This window comes from Musa acuminata, chromosome BXJ3-1 (genome assembly GCF_036884655.1).
Source record: "Musa acuminata AAA Group cultivar baxijiao chromosome BXJ3-1, Cavendish_Baxijiao_AAA, whole genome shotgun sequence".
Lineage (NCBI taxonomy): Eukaryota > Viridiplantae > Streptophyta > Magnoliopsida > Zingiberales > Musaceae > Musa > Musa acuminata.
This window is the reverse complement of record NC_088349.1, coordinates 38213965-38227866: the sequence shown is the minus strand read 5'-3', so window position 1 is coordinate 38227866 and position 13902 is coordinate 38213965. Positions and strand designations below refer to the sequence as shown.

General features: G+C 40.4%; 1 protein-coding gene across 1 annotated transcript; it reads right to left on the bottom strand.

Moving 5' to 3' along the window:
• Positions 1-1510: 1510 nt before the first annotated feature.
• On the bottom strand, positions 1511-4173 carry LOC135628678 (uncharacterized protein At2g39795, mitochondrial-like). The gene is made up of 3 exons (XM_065135490.1): positions 3838-4173; positions 2723-3072; positions 1511-2023 (listed from the first exon to the last, which is right to left on the bottom strand). Exons 1-3 carry the CDS (start codon positions 4114-4116, stop codon positions 1864-1866), a joined length of 789 nt encoding a protein of 262 aa, XP_064991562.1. The 5' UTR covers positions 4117-4173; the 3' UTR covers positions 1511-1863.
• Between the last annotated feature and the right edge of the window lie 9729 nt (positions 4174-13902).

Sequence of the window (13902 nt, the reverse complement as noted above, 5' to 3'; positions counted from 1 at the left end):
CTTTATCCAAAAACTACTATGAATATGTAAAAAAAACTAGACATTCTTTTTTATTTTTTTTCTATCTTTTCACAGGACTATTTAGATTAATAGATTAGGAAGGTTGAGTGAGAAATTTTATTATAATATAATTTTTTTTAATTAATTAATATATATTATTAAAATTTAATTAATTTTATTATATATTTTATCTAGTTATAAAGGGTTAGATAGTCTAGCGGTCATTGTCTTATCGGTCAAGGGTGAGGGTAATGTGATCGTGGCTGTATGGCGGAAGAAAAGACGTAGTAGCGCGTGAACACGAACTTGGACCGATGGATGGGCGGGATGAAGACAAAGTAGTGTCAAATCTATATCTCATCGATTGTTTACAACACGATGAGAGCTATCCACATCCACCGAACCGGCAGTGTTTGAGCTGATGTTTAAACATTGACGACACACGGTGTACTGCTCTTACTTGTTTCAAGTGCAGTATTAAATATTCTGTGACAGAGAAACGATGCTTTAAATTTAATTAGTCAAATAAAAAAAAAAACCATTCTTTTTGAACTTTTCTTAAGAGATATTCTTTATTATATTTTTAATTGATTTTTTTTTATATTCTCCAAAATATCGTTGATAAGATTGGACAAACATCAGTCCTTTTTGGTAGACGATTGATCGATCGATAGAATGAACAACTTTAATTTTTTTAATATTTTTAAATAGACTATAATATTTTTAAAAACATCATAACCTTATTTAAAATATCTTCATATTTTGTTATTTTTATTAATAATCGAATAAGGATAAATATTTAAAATCATATTTTTATATATATAAGTTAATCTCTATTGAGTATTGATTTAATTTGTCATGTTGAATCGATTTATCTAATAAAGATAATTATTTAAAATTATTTTAATATATGAGTTAATTTCTATTGAATATTGAATTAATTTGCCATGTTTTATGTTTTTGAATTGATTTACAGTGTTTTGATGAAAGCGTCAAAAGCATTATTATTATCCTATTAGAAAAAAGAGATTTTAGGTATTTTTGAATCAATACCCTCATTTTATTTTATTTTTTCTAAACAATGCTCGTAATTTGATAAATCTTTTCACCTATTACGATATTTTGACCTATTAAAATGTTTTGACCGTCATAATAAAAATCTTATAAAATTTACTTGAAAACACCATCAATGAATCGAATGAAATAAAAAAATTATTTGATATATTATATTTTAATTCAAATTGATATTTATAATAGTTTAAGAACAACATCATCAAAATTAACTTATTATGATATTTTAGTCATTACAATAAACTTATCATCTACCTGATTGAACAATAGAAGAATAAAAGAACGGTTTTTATGTGCCAATTCTGCCACAACGGGAATGGAACTCATATTACTAGTAACTGTATAAAGCAATCATCCATCTCCACTGAGAGTAAATAGGTCGAAGCAGAGTTTGTGTTTACATATGATCAGATTAACAGACGATATAGCAAGAAACAGATTCAAAGGATAACCACGCAATCCATTTTTAAATTGATTCATTACGTTACGTCCTCAATCCTCAATCCTCCATAAAGATTGAAACAAAACAGACAATGTCATGTACCAATTGAACTTGGATCAAATACCATAATTGACTAACCATGGAGGACACACTACAGTAGCAATCTTCTGTCATTTTTAACTCTCAATTATTGTAAATTCATAAGAAAGTGAGAATCCAAAAGGCGACGTAAATTCCTCGAAACCCCTCCCGGACTAATCAAAATGTTGTGGAGAAAAAAGGAAAACAATTGAAAACAGCCGCTTTAAATGATAGGCATAAGTCGCATATCTCCCCTATAGTAAGATGTCTCACTTGGCGACGAATTCTTTCATGTTCTTTAACCACGTCAAATATTCTCTTTCATCCTTGGCCAACATGTACTCATGCAAGAAATCAAACAGGGAGCTCTTGATACCTCTAACTTCAAGGTATTTGTACAGAGCCTTCTGTAGGTTCTCATCCAAATCCCTGCAGCCACAGAGGTCGAATATCAGGGCATCATTTTCTATTGATATTCCAAAAAGGAAACAACGAATGGTAAATCCCAGCAATTGGGGATGCGACATGGACTTTCCTGCAATAGAGCACCTTTAGAGCAACACTAACATATACTTCCCTGCGTTTACCACAAGGATCTAATAATTCATGAATTGTTACTGATAAAGGCAATTCTACATTGCAAATCTTGGAAGCAAACGGCAAAATTCAACTATTCAAACCATCTTACATGAACAGATATGAATTTATCATATAATAATGCCTCAAAAAAAAATTTCAAATTCTGCATTTCTGGATTTCCAAAAAAAGCATTACGGCACATTGTGTTTCAGTATCCCGCAATATTAAAACTATTTAGTTCTACAATTGAGGAACCTAAGTTATTTTCCTTAGTTCATAGAGGTCCTCTTCAATCACTGCTCCTCAGACAGATTCAAGAAAATGCTCTACATTGTGCTGAATGTTAAAATTCAGTCAAAAGTCTTCTTAATAGATTATTCACATACATAGTGCCGAATGGAAAAACTCAATCAAAAGTCAAGATTATAATCATACAAAACATGTTTTATTTTTGTGCTGATGGCAGAAATTCAGTCAATGGTCAAGACCATCTCCCTAAGAATATGCGATATATAACAAATACAAAGAGCATAAAGGAACAAAACTTACGAAAACTCAGGGCCTTGATATGCTCCTTGGTCATCAGGGTCATCACGTTTCTTGATGACCATGCTCTCAATTTCAAGTTCATGAGCGTTGAGGTTGCAACAAAACTCTAACAAAGAACTCTCCCCTTTCTCAATTGTTACAACCAAAGATACGCTTGGCTCCATGGAACTTTCATTACTCTCATCATCCCCATCATCTTCATCATTCTCCTCCATGTCATTCTGCTCATCAAAATTCATCAAGACCGTGACTTGGATGTTCTCACCAGCAAACTCTCGTTTGAGGAAGACTGCCTGATCACCGGGACTATCAATAATCTCAAAAGGGAAGTTCTCCGGGACATCCACTTCCTAAACAAAGCAAATAAGCATTTTATTAAAGGGTACAAATCAAGCAAAACAACAAGTCAGCAATTGAATAGTCAATCACAAAAGGTAAGTGACTACTTGTTGAATAACTAAAAGTAGTACATCAATCAATTTCACTAAAATTAGTACAAAAAGATGGCCACTAACTACTAACTATAAATAATGTTGAAAACCAGATCCAATCAATCCTAATAAGAAACTAGAACTTAGTTTTAAAATGTACCAAACAGAGTTTGAGCAAAACACATGAAGGAAAATTGGACAATAGCACCTACCGTAGACAGTTTGATTACCAGCTCACCTATACTGCTACTATCTCTAAGAATATGCATAAGCTAATAAACATCTCCCCATGATCTTATGTCTAGTTAATAAATCCTACTGAAATCTCTTATATCAACTATCAGATGACCCCTTTGCTGCAATCAAATTCTTTATGAAGAAACAAGTTTTACAAGATAAAGTTCAACAGAATCTTGCTGAACAAAATCTCAATTTTAGCTTCATCATCGATTTCTGAATAAAGAAAACAAACGGAGTGCAGAATCGGATCATGAAAATAAAGAAGTAGAAAACAATCAATAATTTGCAAGCAATTCAAATATTCTTCGCAAAGAAAGGGCAAAGAAGAAAAAGAATTAGACGACTCCAGGAATCCGTCGACCCAAATCGTTAGTTAATCTCATCTCTGTAGAAAAGGATCGGAACCAAAGAGGGGGAAAAGACACAAGCTAACGTCAAGGTTACCTGGCCATGGTTGTCCAACTCCCGTGCGCACTGGATCTCGGAATCTATCACCCGCTTGAGGTTCTCGTCACCAGAGATGTTGGAGGAAGCAAAACGAGGAAAGAGAAGAGAGGATGGCGGCCTAAGGCCCCGCGGAATCGCTCCATGGGTCGGAGAAAGCGAGAGAGCAGAGGAAGCGGCGAGGGGGGAGGACGTAAAGAGAGAGCGGCCGTGGCGGCGGAAGAGAGCGGGGGACAGGTGAAGGCGGAGGGATCGGCGTAGGAGTGAGACGGCCGTCATATTAGGGTTTTGAAGCCAAGGGTTTAACGAGGCGACCGTTCGTTTCACTATGAACGACTGACTACATCGGATATAAAAAGCGGTGAAGGGATCGCAACGGGGGGTATAGATGTCCATCAATGTTGTTCTCTCTTTGCTACAAGTCTTGCATATGACTGCCCAACCATGTTAAGTTGCATGGTTGACATGGGCTGTATACTGACCACGTAACTTGTAGACTACGAAGTGCGACAAAGTGGGCCCAGTGGCCCTGGAGCCCACTTAACGTTGTTGAGTGTTTCAACAACATGAGGCGGACTGCTGGATGCAGGGTTGGTCGATTTATGGTTGTCAAGAAGCCCTGCCGAGTCCCTTCAACGGTGGCTTTGAGATGCCTCTCTTGCCAATCTGTCATTCTCTCTCTTCCCATGTATCGATAAGAAAAAGAAGAGGAGGGAACCACTGGCACCGATCATTGGGCTTCTTATACCGGAACCAGCAGGAGAACAGGCTCACGAGAAGCGGATCTCCGTCCACAGCATGGGTGATGGTGAAACGCGGGGTTGTGAAGGCCGCGGGGCTCTAAGTCCGTCGACGCCGGTGGACAACGATGCACGCGTGGAGGGTCACCTGGGCTGGCCTGATGACCAGGGTGAGGGCGCCGCGTACGGCCAGCAACGACTCCGACAGCTATGCTGAGAACTTTGATGACGACGGGTGGAAGGGGGAGGAGGCGGAGTATTGGAGGACCGGATCGTTCGCGTATAGGCTTGGGCAGCCATCCCGCTCGAGTGGTGTTGAGCGAGTGGTGTTGCTTTCGTGCCTTGCGTTTGCTTTACTACTTCCCATGTTTTTGGAATATGAAATGTGATGATCTTCCTCTCTAGACTTAGTCCTCTCCATTAAATGTTTTATGTTACATTTTTGTTGAGCTTATAACGAATGTTTTACAGTTGAAGATCAAAGTTGTTCATTGAAAGGATCTACTCGAATGACATTGGTGATAGCAGATAAAATTTCTCCGACTGCACGAGGAAATCTCACTGCTTTATTAAGAAAAATCCTTCCTTGTATAAATAGGAAGAACATATCAATAAACTTCAATGAAAAACATATATTCTATCATGGTATCAAAGCCTTTTGCCTAGAGCAATCTCTCTTCTCACTATCCGACGATAATAATCGCTTCTCACCGAGCCCTGCCATCCATTGTCATACCTGCAAAAGTGCGACATCTCCTCACTATGATCGATTTCTCGCTTGAAGACGTCATAGTTCACACAGAGCATGACATCTCCTCATCGAGCCATGCAATTCATGCCCGAGTATAAATGGTAGAAGTGCTTGGTGAGTCGCGCACGCATCTCCCTAGTCTTCTTCCTCTACCTTGGCTCACCTTCGACGACATTGATCTAAGATGACAACGGCTAACCAACAGCGACTACGACGCTTCTTCGCATCTCCAAAGTTTGCCACTGGATGCATCCTACCCCTGTTGCCACCCGACCGACCACAACTCAGTAGTCCATCCATAACCTGTGCCACCCTTGACGGATCCGTCGCATCAAGGCAACTTGCTGCTCATGGCGCTCGACTTCATAGGCTTCATCCAAGCTGCTCTTTGTTCTTCCTTAACATAGCTTCCTTCGCCACATCTCGCTGGGCTGCTCCCATCCCTCTTTAGCCTCATCAGCCTCGCCTCTCTAAAGGGTCATCACCCACGCCAACCGAGTCACATTCGCCACTGATTCCCGATCACTACCGTCGTGTGCTAGGAGGCAACCATCCTTGCTAAACATTCGCTGGGCCCAGTTTGCACTACAACGGTGCCCTATGCATGGCCTTGGGCGAAATTGCACCTAGGTGAGTGTAGCTCTGTCGTGTCTTACTCCACCTTGCACAGCCTCTATCATTGCTCTCTGAACTCTGCCACCGACCATTGTGCTACCTAGTACTACAGTAGAAGCCCTTCTTAGCACTGATCTGCAGAAGCGGCTGTCTCTCCTCTTTATTGGCGAGAAACCCTTCCCAACAGATCTGCACCTTCTTCCTTTAGCGGCTGCGATCTATTAATCGTGGGCCGCTCTCTTCTTCTTCCTGTTGCTATTGACTCTCCTCACTGTGATTCCCTAAAGTCATAGTTGCAACACTATACCATCCCAGACCTGCAGATCTCTCACAGATTTGCGGCAAAAACTACAGATCTCTTATAGATCTACGATACGAACTGCAGATCTCTCACAGATCTGTGACAAGAACTATAGATCTCTCACAGATTGCAGTAATCGTTGTGGTAGACTACAACCAAACACTTCCACTACCGAAGGCTCCTCCCCTAGATTATATTTCCCCTGTTTCTCCTCTTCTCTCCCAAGCGAGTGTTTGACGACTGACAACTTGTGTTCATGTGCAAGGTGACCCCTTCCCGGATCTATGCCACCATGGTGCTTTTACTGTTGCGTTCACAAGTGCTGCTTCTCCTCCTCCAGTGGTTGTGATTCTCTGATCACAGGCCACATCTTCAACCCATCGACAATTGCTTGCCCGAACCCCTTCTTTGGCAAAGATTCTTCGTTGCAAAATTTACAAAAAGGAGAGTTACAACTTTGCTCTGTATCCCTCCTATGGCACAATCAAATCAAACTAGTACAGGAATCAATTCTTTATTGTTCTATCGTAAACTCTCATCTTGAGCCCTCGGATCATTACACATCCTCGTAATATCTTCATCATCTACTTCTGACATTCCAGTTACTATTTCTACAGAGAGTTATAGTGCTTCTCCACATACAGGACTTATCTCCATCATTGCTGCCACACTAATCCCTTTCAAGTTATCAAAAAGTAGCAACTATGCATCTTGATGAGTCCAGTTTTCTAATCTCTTATTTAGATATGATTTACTAGGCTACATCGATGGCTCTCTTAGTTGTCTATCAACAATGATCAACATCTTCAAAGAACCCACTATTCAAGCCTCAATTGCTGGATTCGTTGCCCCATTGATATCTTCATATGCGACTACTATAGAAGTATGGTACAAGCTATAAACAACCTTGATAAATCGTTCGCGTACTCGCATGCTCAATCTTCTACATAGTCTAATGAAAATAAAATAAGAGGGAAGTACCATTGCTGATTAACTACAAAATATCAAAGTTATCATCGATGACTTGGCTTTGCTAGGTCATTCCTTCTGTAACGAAGAAGTCATAATCCATACTCTTAATAGCCTATGAGATGAGTACAAGGAATTAGTAGCCGCAATTCAGGCACACAACTCACTAATGTCATTCAAAGAACTCTATGATAAGTTGAGTGACTACGAGACGTATTTGAAGTGCAAGGATAAGTTGTCCGAACCAACCATCACAGCTTAAGTCAATCAAAAGTCCAAGAGAAAGAGCAACTAGTATAATAAAAACATTAACCAAGATTTGGCCAAGATATCTCCCAACCCTATGGGTCCCAAACAAACCCCTCCTTTATCCACATCATCAACATTTTTATCAAGGTGGTAACTCCAATAACCATCAGCCTTGGCGTCCTGACCTCACAAGCTAACAAAGAGTCATATCCCAATTGTGTAATAAAGTTGGACACTCCGCAAAAGTCTGTCGGTCTTGACCCAGACTCTCTACTCCATCATAATGGTCTCAGGCGAATCTCATGACTACTCCGACTACTAGTCAACCTAATTGGATTGTGAACTCTAGTGCCTCTCATTACGTCATCTATAATTTTCAGAACTTGTCTATCCACAACAACTATAACGAAAATGAAGATGTCATCATCGATGAAGGTAAATAATTTTTTATTACTTATACTAGTTCCATAATGCTTAATTCATATGCCATAAGTTTTACACTCGATGATATTCTGTGTGCACCTTACATTAAATGAAATCTCATTTCTATTTCTTAATTTTACAAACACAATAATACTTTAATTGAATTCTTTCCTGACTCTTTTCTTGTTAAGTATTTGAGCACCGGGGCATCCTTAGTCTAAGGCCAAAATAGAGACAACATTTACGAATGACCGTCATCTCCACAAATAACGCAACCCGTTATTCACTCTTCGGTTGTAGCTCCAATTGATGTGTGGCATCGTCATCTTGGTCATCCCTTATCCCTTATTCAACAGAAATTACTTTCTAGTTATTATCTCCCTATTTTTAAATTAAATAACTTTATAACTCATTGTGATGCTTGTCTTAGTAATAAAAGTCATAGACAACCCTTTGGTATATCCTTCATATCCTACTTAAACCATTTGAAATTATTTATACCGATGTTTGGGGCCCTGCTCTAACCATTTTCGTTGACAAATTTAGGTTTTACGCTGGTGGAGGTGAATATCAAGCCCTGATATCCTATCTCTCAACTTGTGGTATACAATATCTCAAGTCACCCCCACACACTCCTCAACTAGTTGACTCTATCGAATGCAAACATCGGCATATAATTGAAACTGGTCTCATACTTCTATATTAGGCCTCCGTGCCTCTAATCTTTTGGTTAGCAATCTTTCAAACTATAGTCTACCTTATTAATAGTATGCTTACTCCAGTCCTATAATATTAGTCCCTATTTGAAATACTATTTTACAAATATCTATGTTATCCATGGTTACGTCTCTATGCCTCCTATAAGATAATATCAAGATCTAAGCCTTGCGTCTTCATAGAATACTCTCTTAAACATAATGCTTTCCGATGCTACAACCCTCAAACCTAAAAAGTTTTTGTATCACGTCACATTATTTTATGGAGTCTACCTTTCCTTTCTAAAACCATGAGTCTCCTACCGTGCAAGTCACTCCGACAAATATTTATCACTAGAGTATACCTCCGATCCTATCGGACGAGCCTCCTATGAGACACCATCCAGTTCTTACCCTCAAGATCCACACTCTACTGCTACTCTAGTTCAACAACTACCTATTCCCTCAATTACTTCTCGACTTTCTTTTTCTCAAGTTTCCCCATTGATGATGCAACACATTCAGAAACACAACCATTATCTTTACCTCTTCCTAGACCCAGCGACACTTGTTGGATTGACAGCCTATATTCAACCCATGTGGGCTTTATCAGCCCACACCCCCTCTTAACCTAACCCTAGATCAATATAAGGGGGTGTGGTGGCTGCGTTTTGACGCGGAGGTGGCTGCATTTTTTGGGCAGAAAAGGGCAGCAACGTGGTGATCTTCGCAGCAGCAAAGAGGAGAAGAAAAAGACAGAAAAACAAGAGAAAGAAAGGGAAGAAAACAAGGACAATGTAGAGAGACTATTCTCAATCAGGTTAGATCAAATCTACAGTAGACTCTTGCTGTGATTACTTGGGGAGGTTTTAGATATCGTGGACAGTGACATGATCCTTGTATCCCAATTGTTCTCTTGTGATTGTTGCTAGGGTTTAGGACAAGAGATTGAGATTTATATATTCATTATTCTTATAGTGGATTATCTCTAGTTTGCCCCGTGATTTTTACCCTTCACATTGGAGGGGTTTTCCACGTATATCTTAGTGTTCTATTTGATTGTGATTTCATTTAATTCCATTGCATATCATGGCCTACTAGTATTTGTTCATATACAAAGGTTATTCCGCTTTATATCCCCATTAACTGGTATCAGAGCAAGGGTTTTGATGATTTAATTTTTGTATTTGAATATGGAGGCCAGTAATGTTTCTCGCATGATTAGTTTAAATGGAAACAATTGGATGATATGGAAATCAAGAATGGAAGATCTCTTATATTGCAAAGATTTGTATGGACCTTTGCAGGGGGATAGTGCAAAACCCACAACTATGACAAATGATGAGTGGAAGAGGTTAGATCGAAAAATAGTTGGGTTTATTCGACAGTGGCTTGATGATAGTGTCTTTCACCATGTTTCTACTGAAATTTCTACATATTCTCTTTGGAAAAAGTTTGAAAGTTTCTATGAAAGAAAAATAACTAGCAACAAAGTTTTTTTGATCAGAAAACTTGTGAACCTAAAATATAGAGAGGGTGCTTCTATTGCTGAGCATTTGAATGAAATGCAGAGTATTACTAACCAGTTATCCTCTATGAAAATGTCTCTTGATGATGAGTTGTAGGCATTATTACTTCTCAGTTCATTACCAGAAAGTTGGGAGATATTGGTGGTTTCCCTCAGTAATTCTATGCTAGATGGTGTTGTCACTATAAGTCAAGTAACAAGCAGTTTGTTGAATGAGGAGTTGAGAAAAAAGAGTTCAGTAATATCTTAAAATGATTCACAGGCACTTATCTTAGAGAACAAAGGAAGCCAAAGTCTAGAAGTAGTTCACGCATGGGTAGAAAAGTCAAGATCAAGAAAAGATATTGTTTGCTATAACTATAGTGAGAAAGGACATTACAAGAATGAATGTAAGCAACCTAAGAAGAGCAAGAAAAAGGAAAAAGAAGTGGAGTCTATAAAGTCAAAAGATAATATCACAACTACAATGCATGGTGGTGATTATTTGATTTTGTCTCCTTCTGATGATATTTTTTCTTGTGTGTGTCAGGATCTTAAGTGGGTGATTGACACAGGTGCTTCTTATCATGCTACACTATGGAGGGAGTTTTTTGCTACATACAGGTCTGAAAATTTTGGTGTTGTCTGTTGAATCTTGGATTTTGATTATGAAGTCAATTGTCATTTATTATCTAATCTATATGTTGAGATAAGTGTGCAGGATTAACTACGATGAAAGTAAGATATGCAGCAGGAGTTGCGCCGGAATCAAGACAATAATCACGTTGGGAGTTCGAGAGTTCGACGGAAGTTCGGATAGTCGTCGGAGGTTCTGCGGGAACAAATCCGAGAAGTCCATGAGCTTGCCAAAGAAGCTCGTCGGAACTCGCCAAGTGGATCGTCGCAAGTCTAGGAGTTTGCCGAAAGTCCGCAGGAGCATCACCGAGGGTTCATCGGATGATCGACAGAAGTTCACCGGAAGCTCGCTAGAAGAAGCGATTTATGCACCGGAGCAAGTTGCAGTAAATGTCTTAGGAAATATTGTAGTTAGCACAATGATTAAGTTGGAAATGGGAGGTGATCCCATTAACTTAATCTTGGGGCAATTGGGCCCTTGAAAAACCCAAATTGGGCCGAATGGATCAACCCATTCGAACCCTGATTTCTGCCAAGCGGTTGAACCGCCCCAGCCAAGAGGTGGCGCCGCCTGAGCTCGGTCTTCGAGCTCTGGTAGGAGGTGCAACCGCCTCAATCAGGCGGTGGCACCGCCTGAGCTCGGTCTTCATGCACCGCCTGGCAGAACTCGAAGACTAAGCCTCTGGGCAGTGACACCTCTGTCAGGGGCGGTTGTACCTCTACAGGAGGTGGCACCGCCCAGAGGCTCAGTCTTCGAGCTCTGCCAGGCGGTGCAACCGCCTCAGTTAGGAGGTGCAACCGCCAGATCCCGGAATTCCGGGAATTGACAGTTTTGAGCTCGAAATTCAAACTGGGTTGGGGCCTATAAATACCCCGCCCTTTCAGCACTGAAAGAGCACCAAAAACACACCGAAATCCTGATCTTATTCTGTGATTTTTAGAGCTCAAAATTGTTATAAAGACCAAAAGTTCTTCTCCCTCTTTTCTTCCAAGTTCTGATCTTTAAAGAGAGGAGAGAAAACGGGGTTGCGAAGGTCAACCACCGATTGGGCAACAAGCCGCAAGAGAGGACGATGCGCCGAAGAATCGGACGAAGCACCAACCAATGATGTGCCGGGCAACAGAATGTCAATTCGCTTTGTAATAATTGTCTAGATCGGAGTAGAGTTTTGGCTTGTGTGTGCAGGATTAACTACGATAACGATGAAGACATAATGCGAAATAAAGTGTCGGAGTCAAGCACGAATGATTTGTTGTGAGTTTGAGAGTTCGACGAAAGTCCAAAGGTTCGTCGGGAATGCTGCCGGAACTAGCCGAGAATGAGTAGGGAGCTTGCCGAAGGGTTTTTCGGAAGCTCGCCGGAAGGTTCGTTGGAAGTTCGCGGAGCTCGCCGAGAAAGATCGGAGCTTGCCGAAGAAGCTCATTGGAACTCGACAAGATCAAATCGTGAAGTCTAGGAGCTTGCCGGGAGTCCGTAAAATGGTTTTCGAGAGTTCGTCGGAAGACCGTCGGAAGTTCACCGGAAGCTCGCTAGAAAAAGTCTTGACTTGCGGACTTTGTAATAGCTTAGAAAATATTTTAAATTCATAGTTAGCATGTTAATTAGGGTTAGGATTAGGTGTTAATCCTATAACTCAAGTAGGGGTCAATTGGGCCCGAGTTAGGACTGGTTTGGGCCAAGTTTGGAGCCCAACCAGTGAGCTAAAATAGTGTAGGTGGTGGCACCGCCTAGTGTTGAATCTCGGATTTTGATGATGAAGTCAATTGTCATTTGTTATCTAATCTATATGCTGAGATAAGTGTGCAGGATTAACTACGATGAAAGTAAGACATGCAGCAGGAGTTGCGCCGGAGTCAAGACAATGATCACGTTGGGAGTTCGAGAGTTCGACGGAAGTTCGGACAGTCGTCGGAGTAGAGTTTTGGCTTGTGTGTGCAGGATTAACTACGATAACGATGAAGACAATGCGAAACAAAGTGTCGGAGTCAAGCACGAATGATTTGTTGTGAGTTCGAGAGTTCGACGAAACTCCAAAGGTTCGTCGGGAATGCTGCCGAAACTAGCCGAGAATGAGTAGGGAGCTTGCCGAAGGGTTTTTCGGAAGCTCGCCGGAAGGTTCGTTGGAAGTTCAGATAATGATGGTGAGTATACAGGATTATTTAATGATTATTGTAGGTCACATGGGATCCAACATGAGATGACAGTTCCTGGTACACCTCAGCATAATGCAAGAGAGGATGAACCGCACCATCATGGAAAAGATTAAATGTATGCTTTCACAAGCCAAGCTACCCAAAAGGTTTTGAGATGAGGCTTTGAGGACTACAGTCGATGTGATCAACTTATCACAATGTACAACCCTAGATAGTAATGTTGTAGAGCATGTATGGTAGGGGAAAGATGTTTCCTACAGGCATTTGAGAGTGTTTGGTTGTCGTACATTTGCACATATTCTAAACAATGAGATGTCCAAGCTAGATGGTAAGTCTAAAGAATGTATTTTTCTTGGCTACTTAAATGATCATTTTGGTTACAGGCTTTGTATCCAGAAAAGCAGAAGGTGTTTAGAAGTAGAGACGTAGTCTTCTTTGAGGATCAAACTTTTGAAGATTTGAAGAAGAAGACACCAGCCAAAACTTCTACAGAAGGATTAGTAGATTGTGACCCAATTACTCCTCCAGTATATCAGGGTAATGGGGGAGATGTGCAGGAAGATAGTATAGAGCCTGATGTTGATCTACCTGCAGGACATGTTGAGCAAGAAAAAGTTGGAGAGCAACTTCCCGCAGAACCTCAATTGAGAAGATCTTCTAGACAACGTCAACCTTCCAGAAGAAACTCTACAGATGAGTATGTGATGCTTACTGATGTAGGTGAACCAGAGAGTTATCAGGAAGCGATTAAAAGTGAGCAGAAAGAGAAGTAGTTGCAGTTTCAGAAAATTCACACAGATGATAACGGAGTAGACATGTTGACAAAGACCTTACCAAAAGAAAGACAGGAGATATGCCGACAGTTGGTCGGCATAGCTTCACATTGAGGAGTCATGGGACAGCCTCCCTTATGGACTGAAGGGGGAGGTTGTTGGGCTAACAACCCATATTCAGCCCATGTGGGCTTTATCAGCCCACAGCCCATACCCCCTCTTAACCTAACCCTAGATCAATATAAGGGGGGT

Excerpts from the sequence above, each read along its gene's own strand:
- LOC135628678 (XM_065135490.1), bottom strand. The coding sequence starts at position 4,116 with ATGACGGCCGTCTCACTCCTACGCCGATCCCTCCGCCTTCACCTGTCC. Across the intron at positions 3,073-3,837 it reads AGTTGGACAACCATGGCCAG|GAAGTGGATGTCCCGGAGAA; the intron begins GTAACCTTGACG and ends TGCTTTGTTTAG. Across the intron at positions 2,024-2,722 it reads TATCAAGGCCCTGAGTTTTC|GGATTTGGATGAGAACCTAC; the intron begins GTAAGTTTTGTT and ends CTGTGGCTGCAG.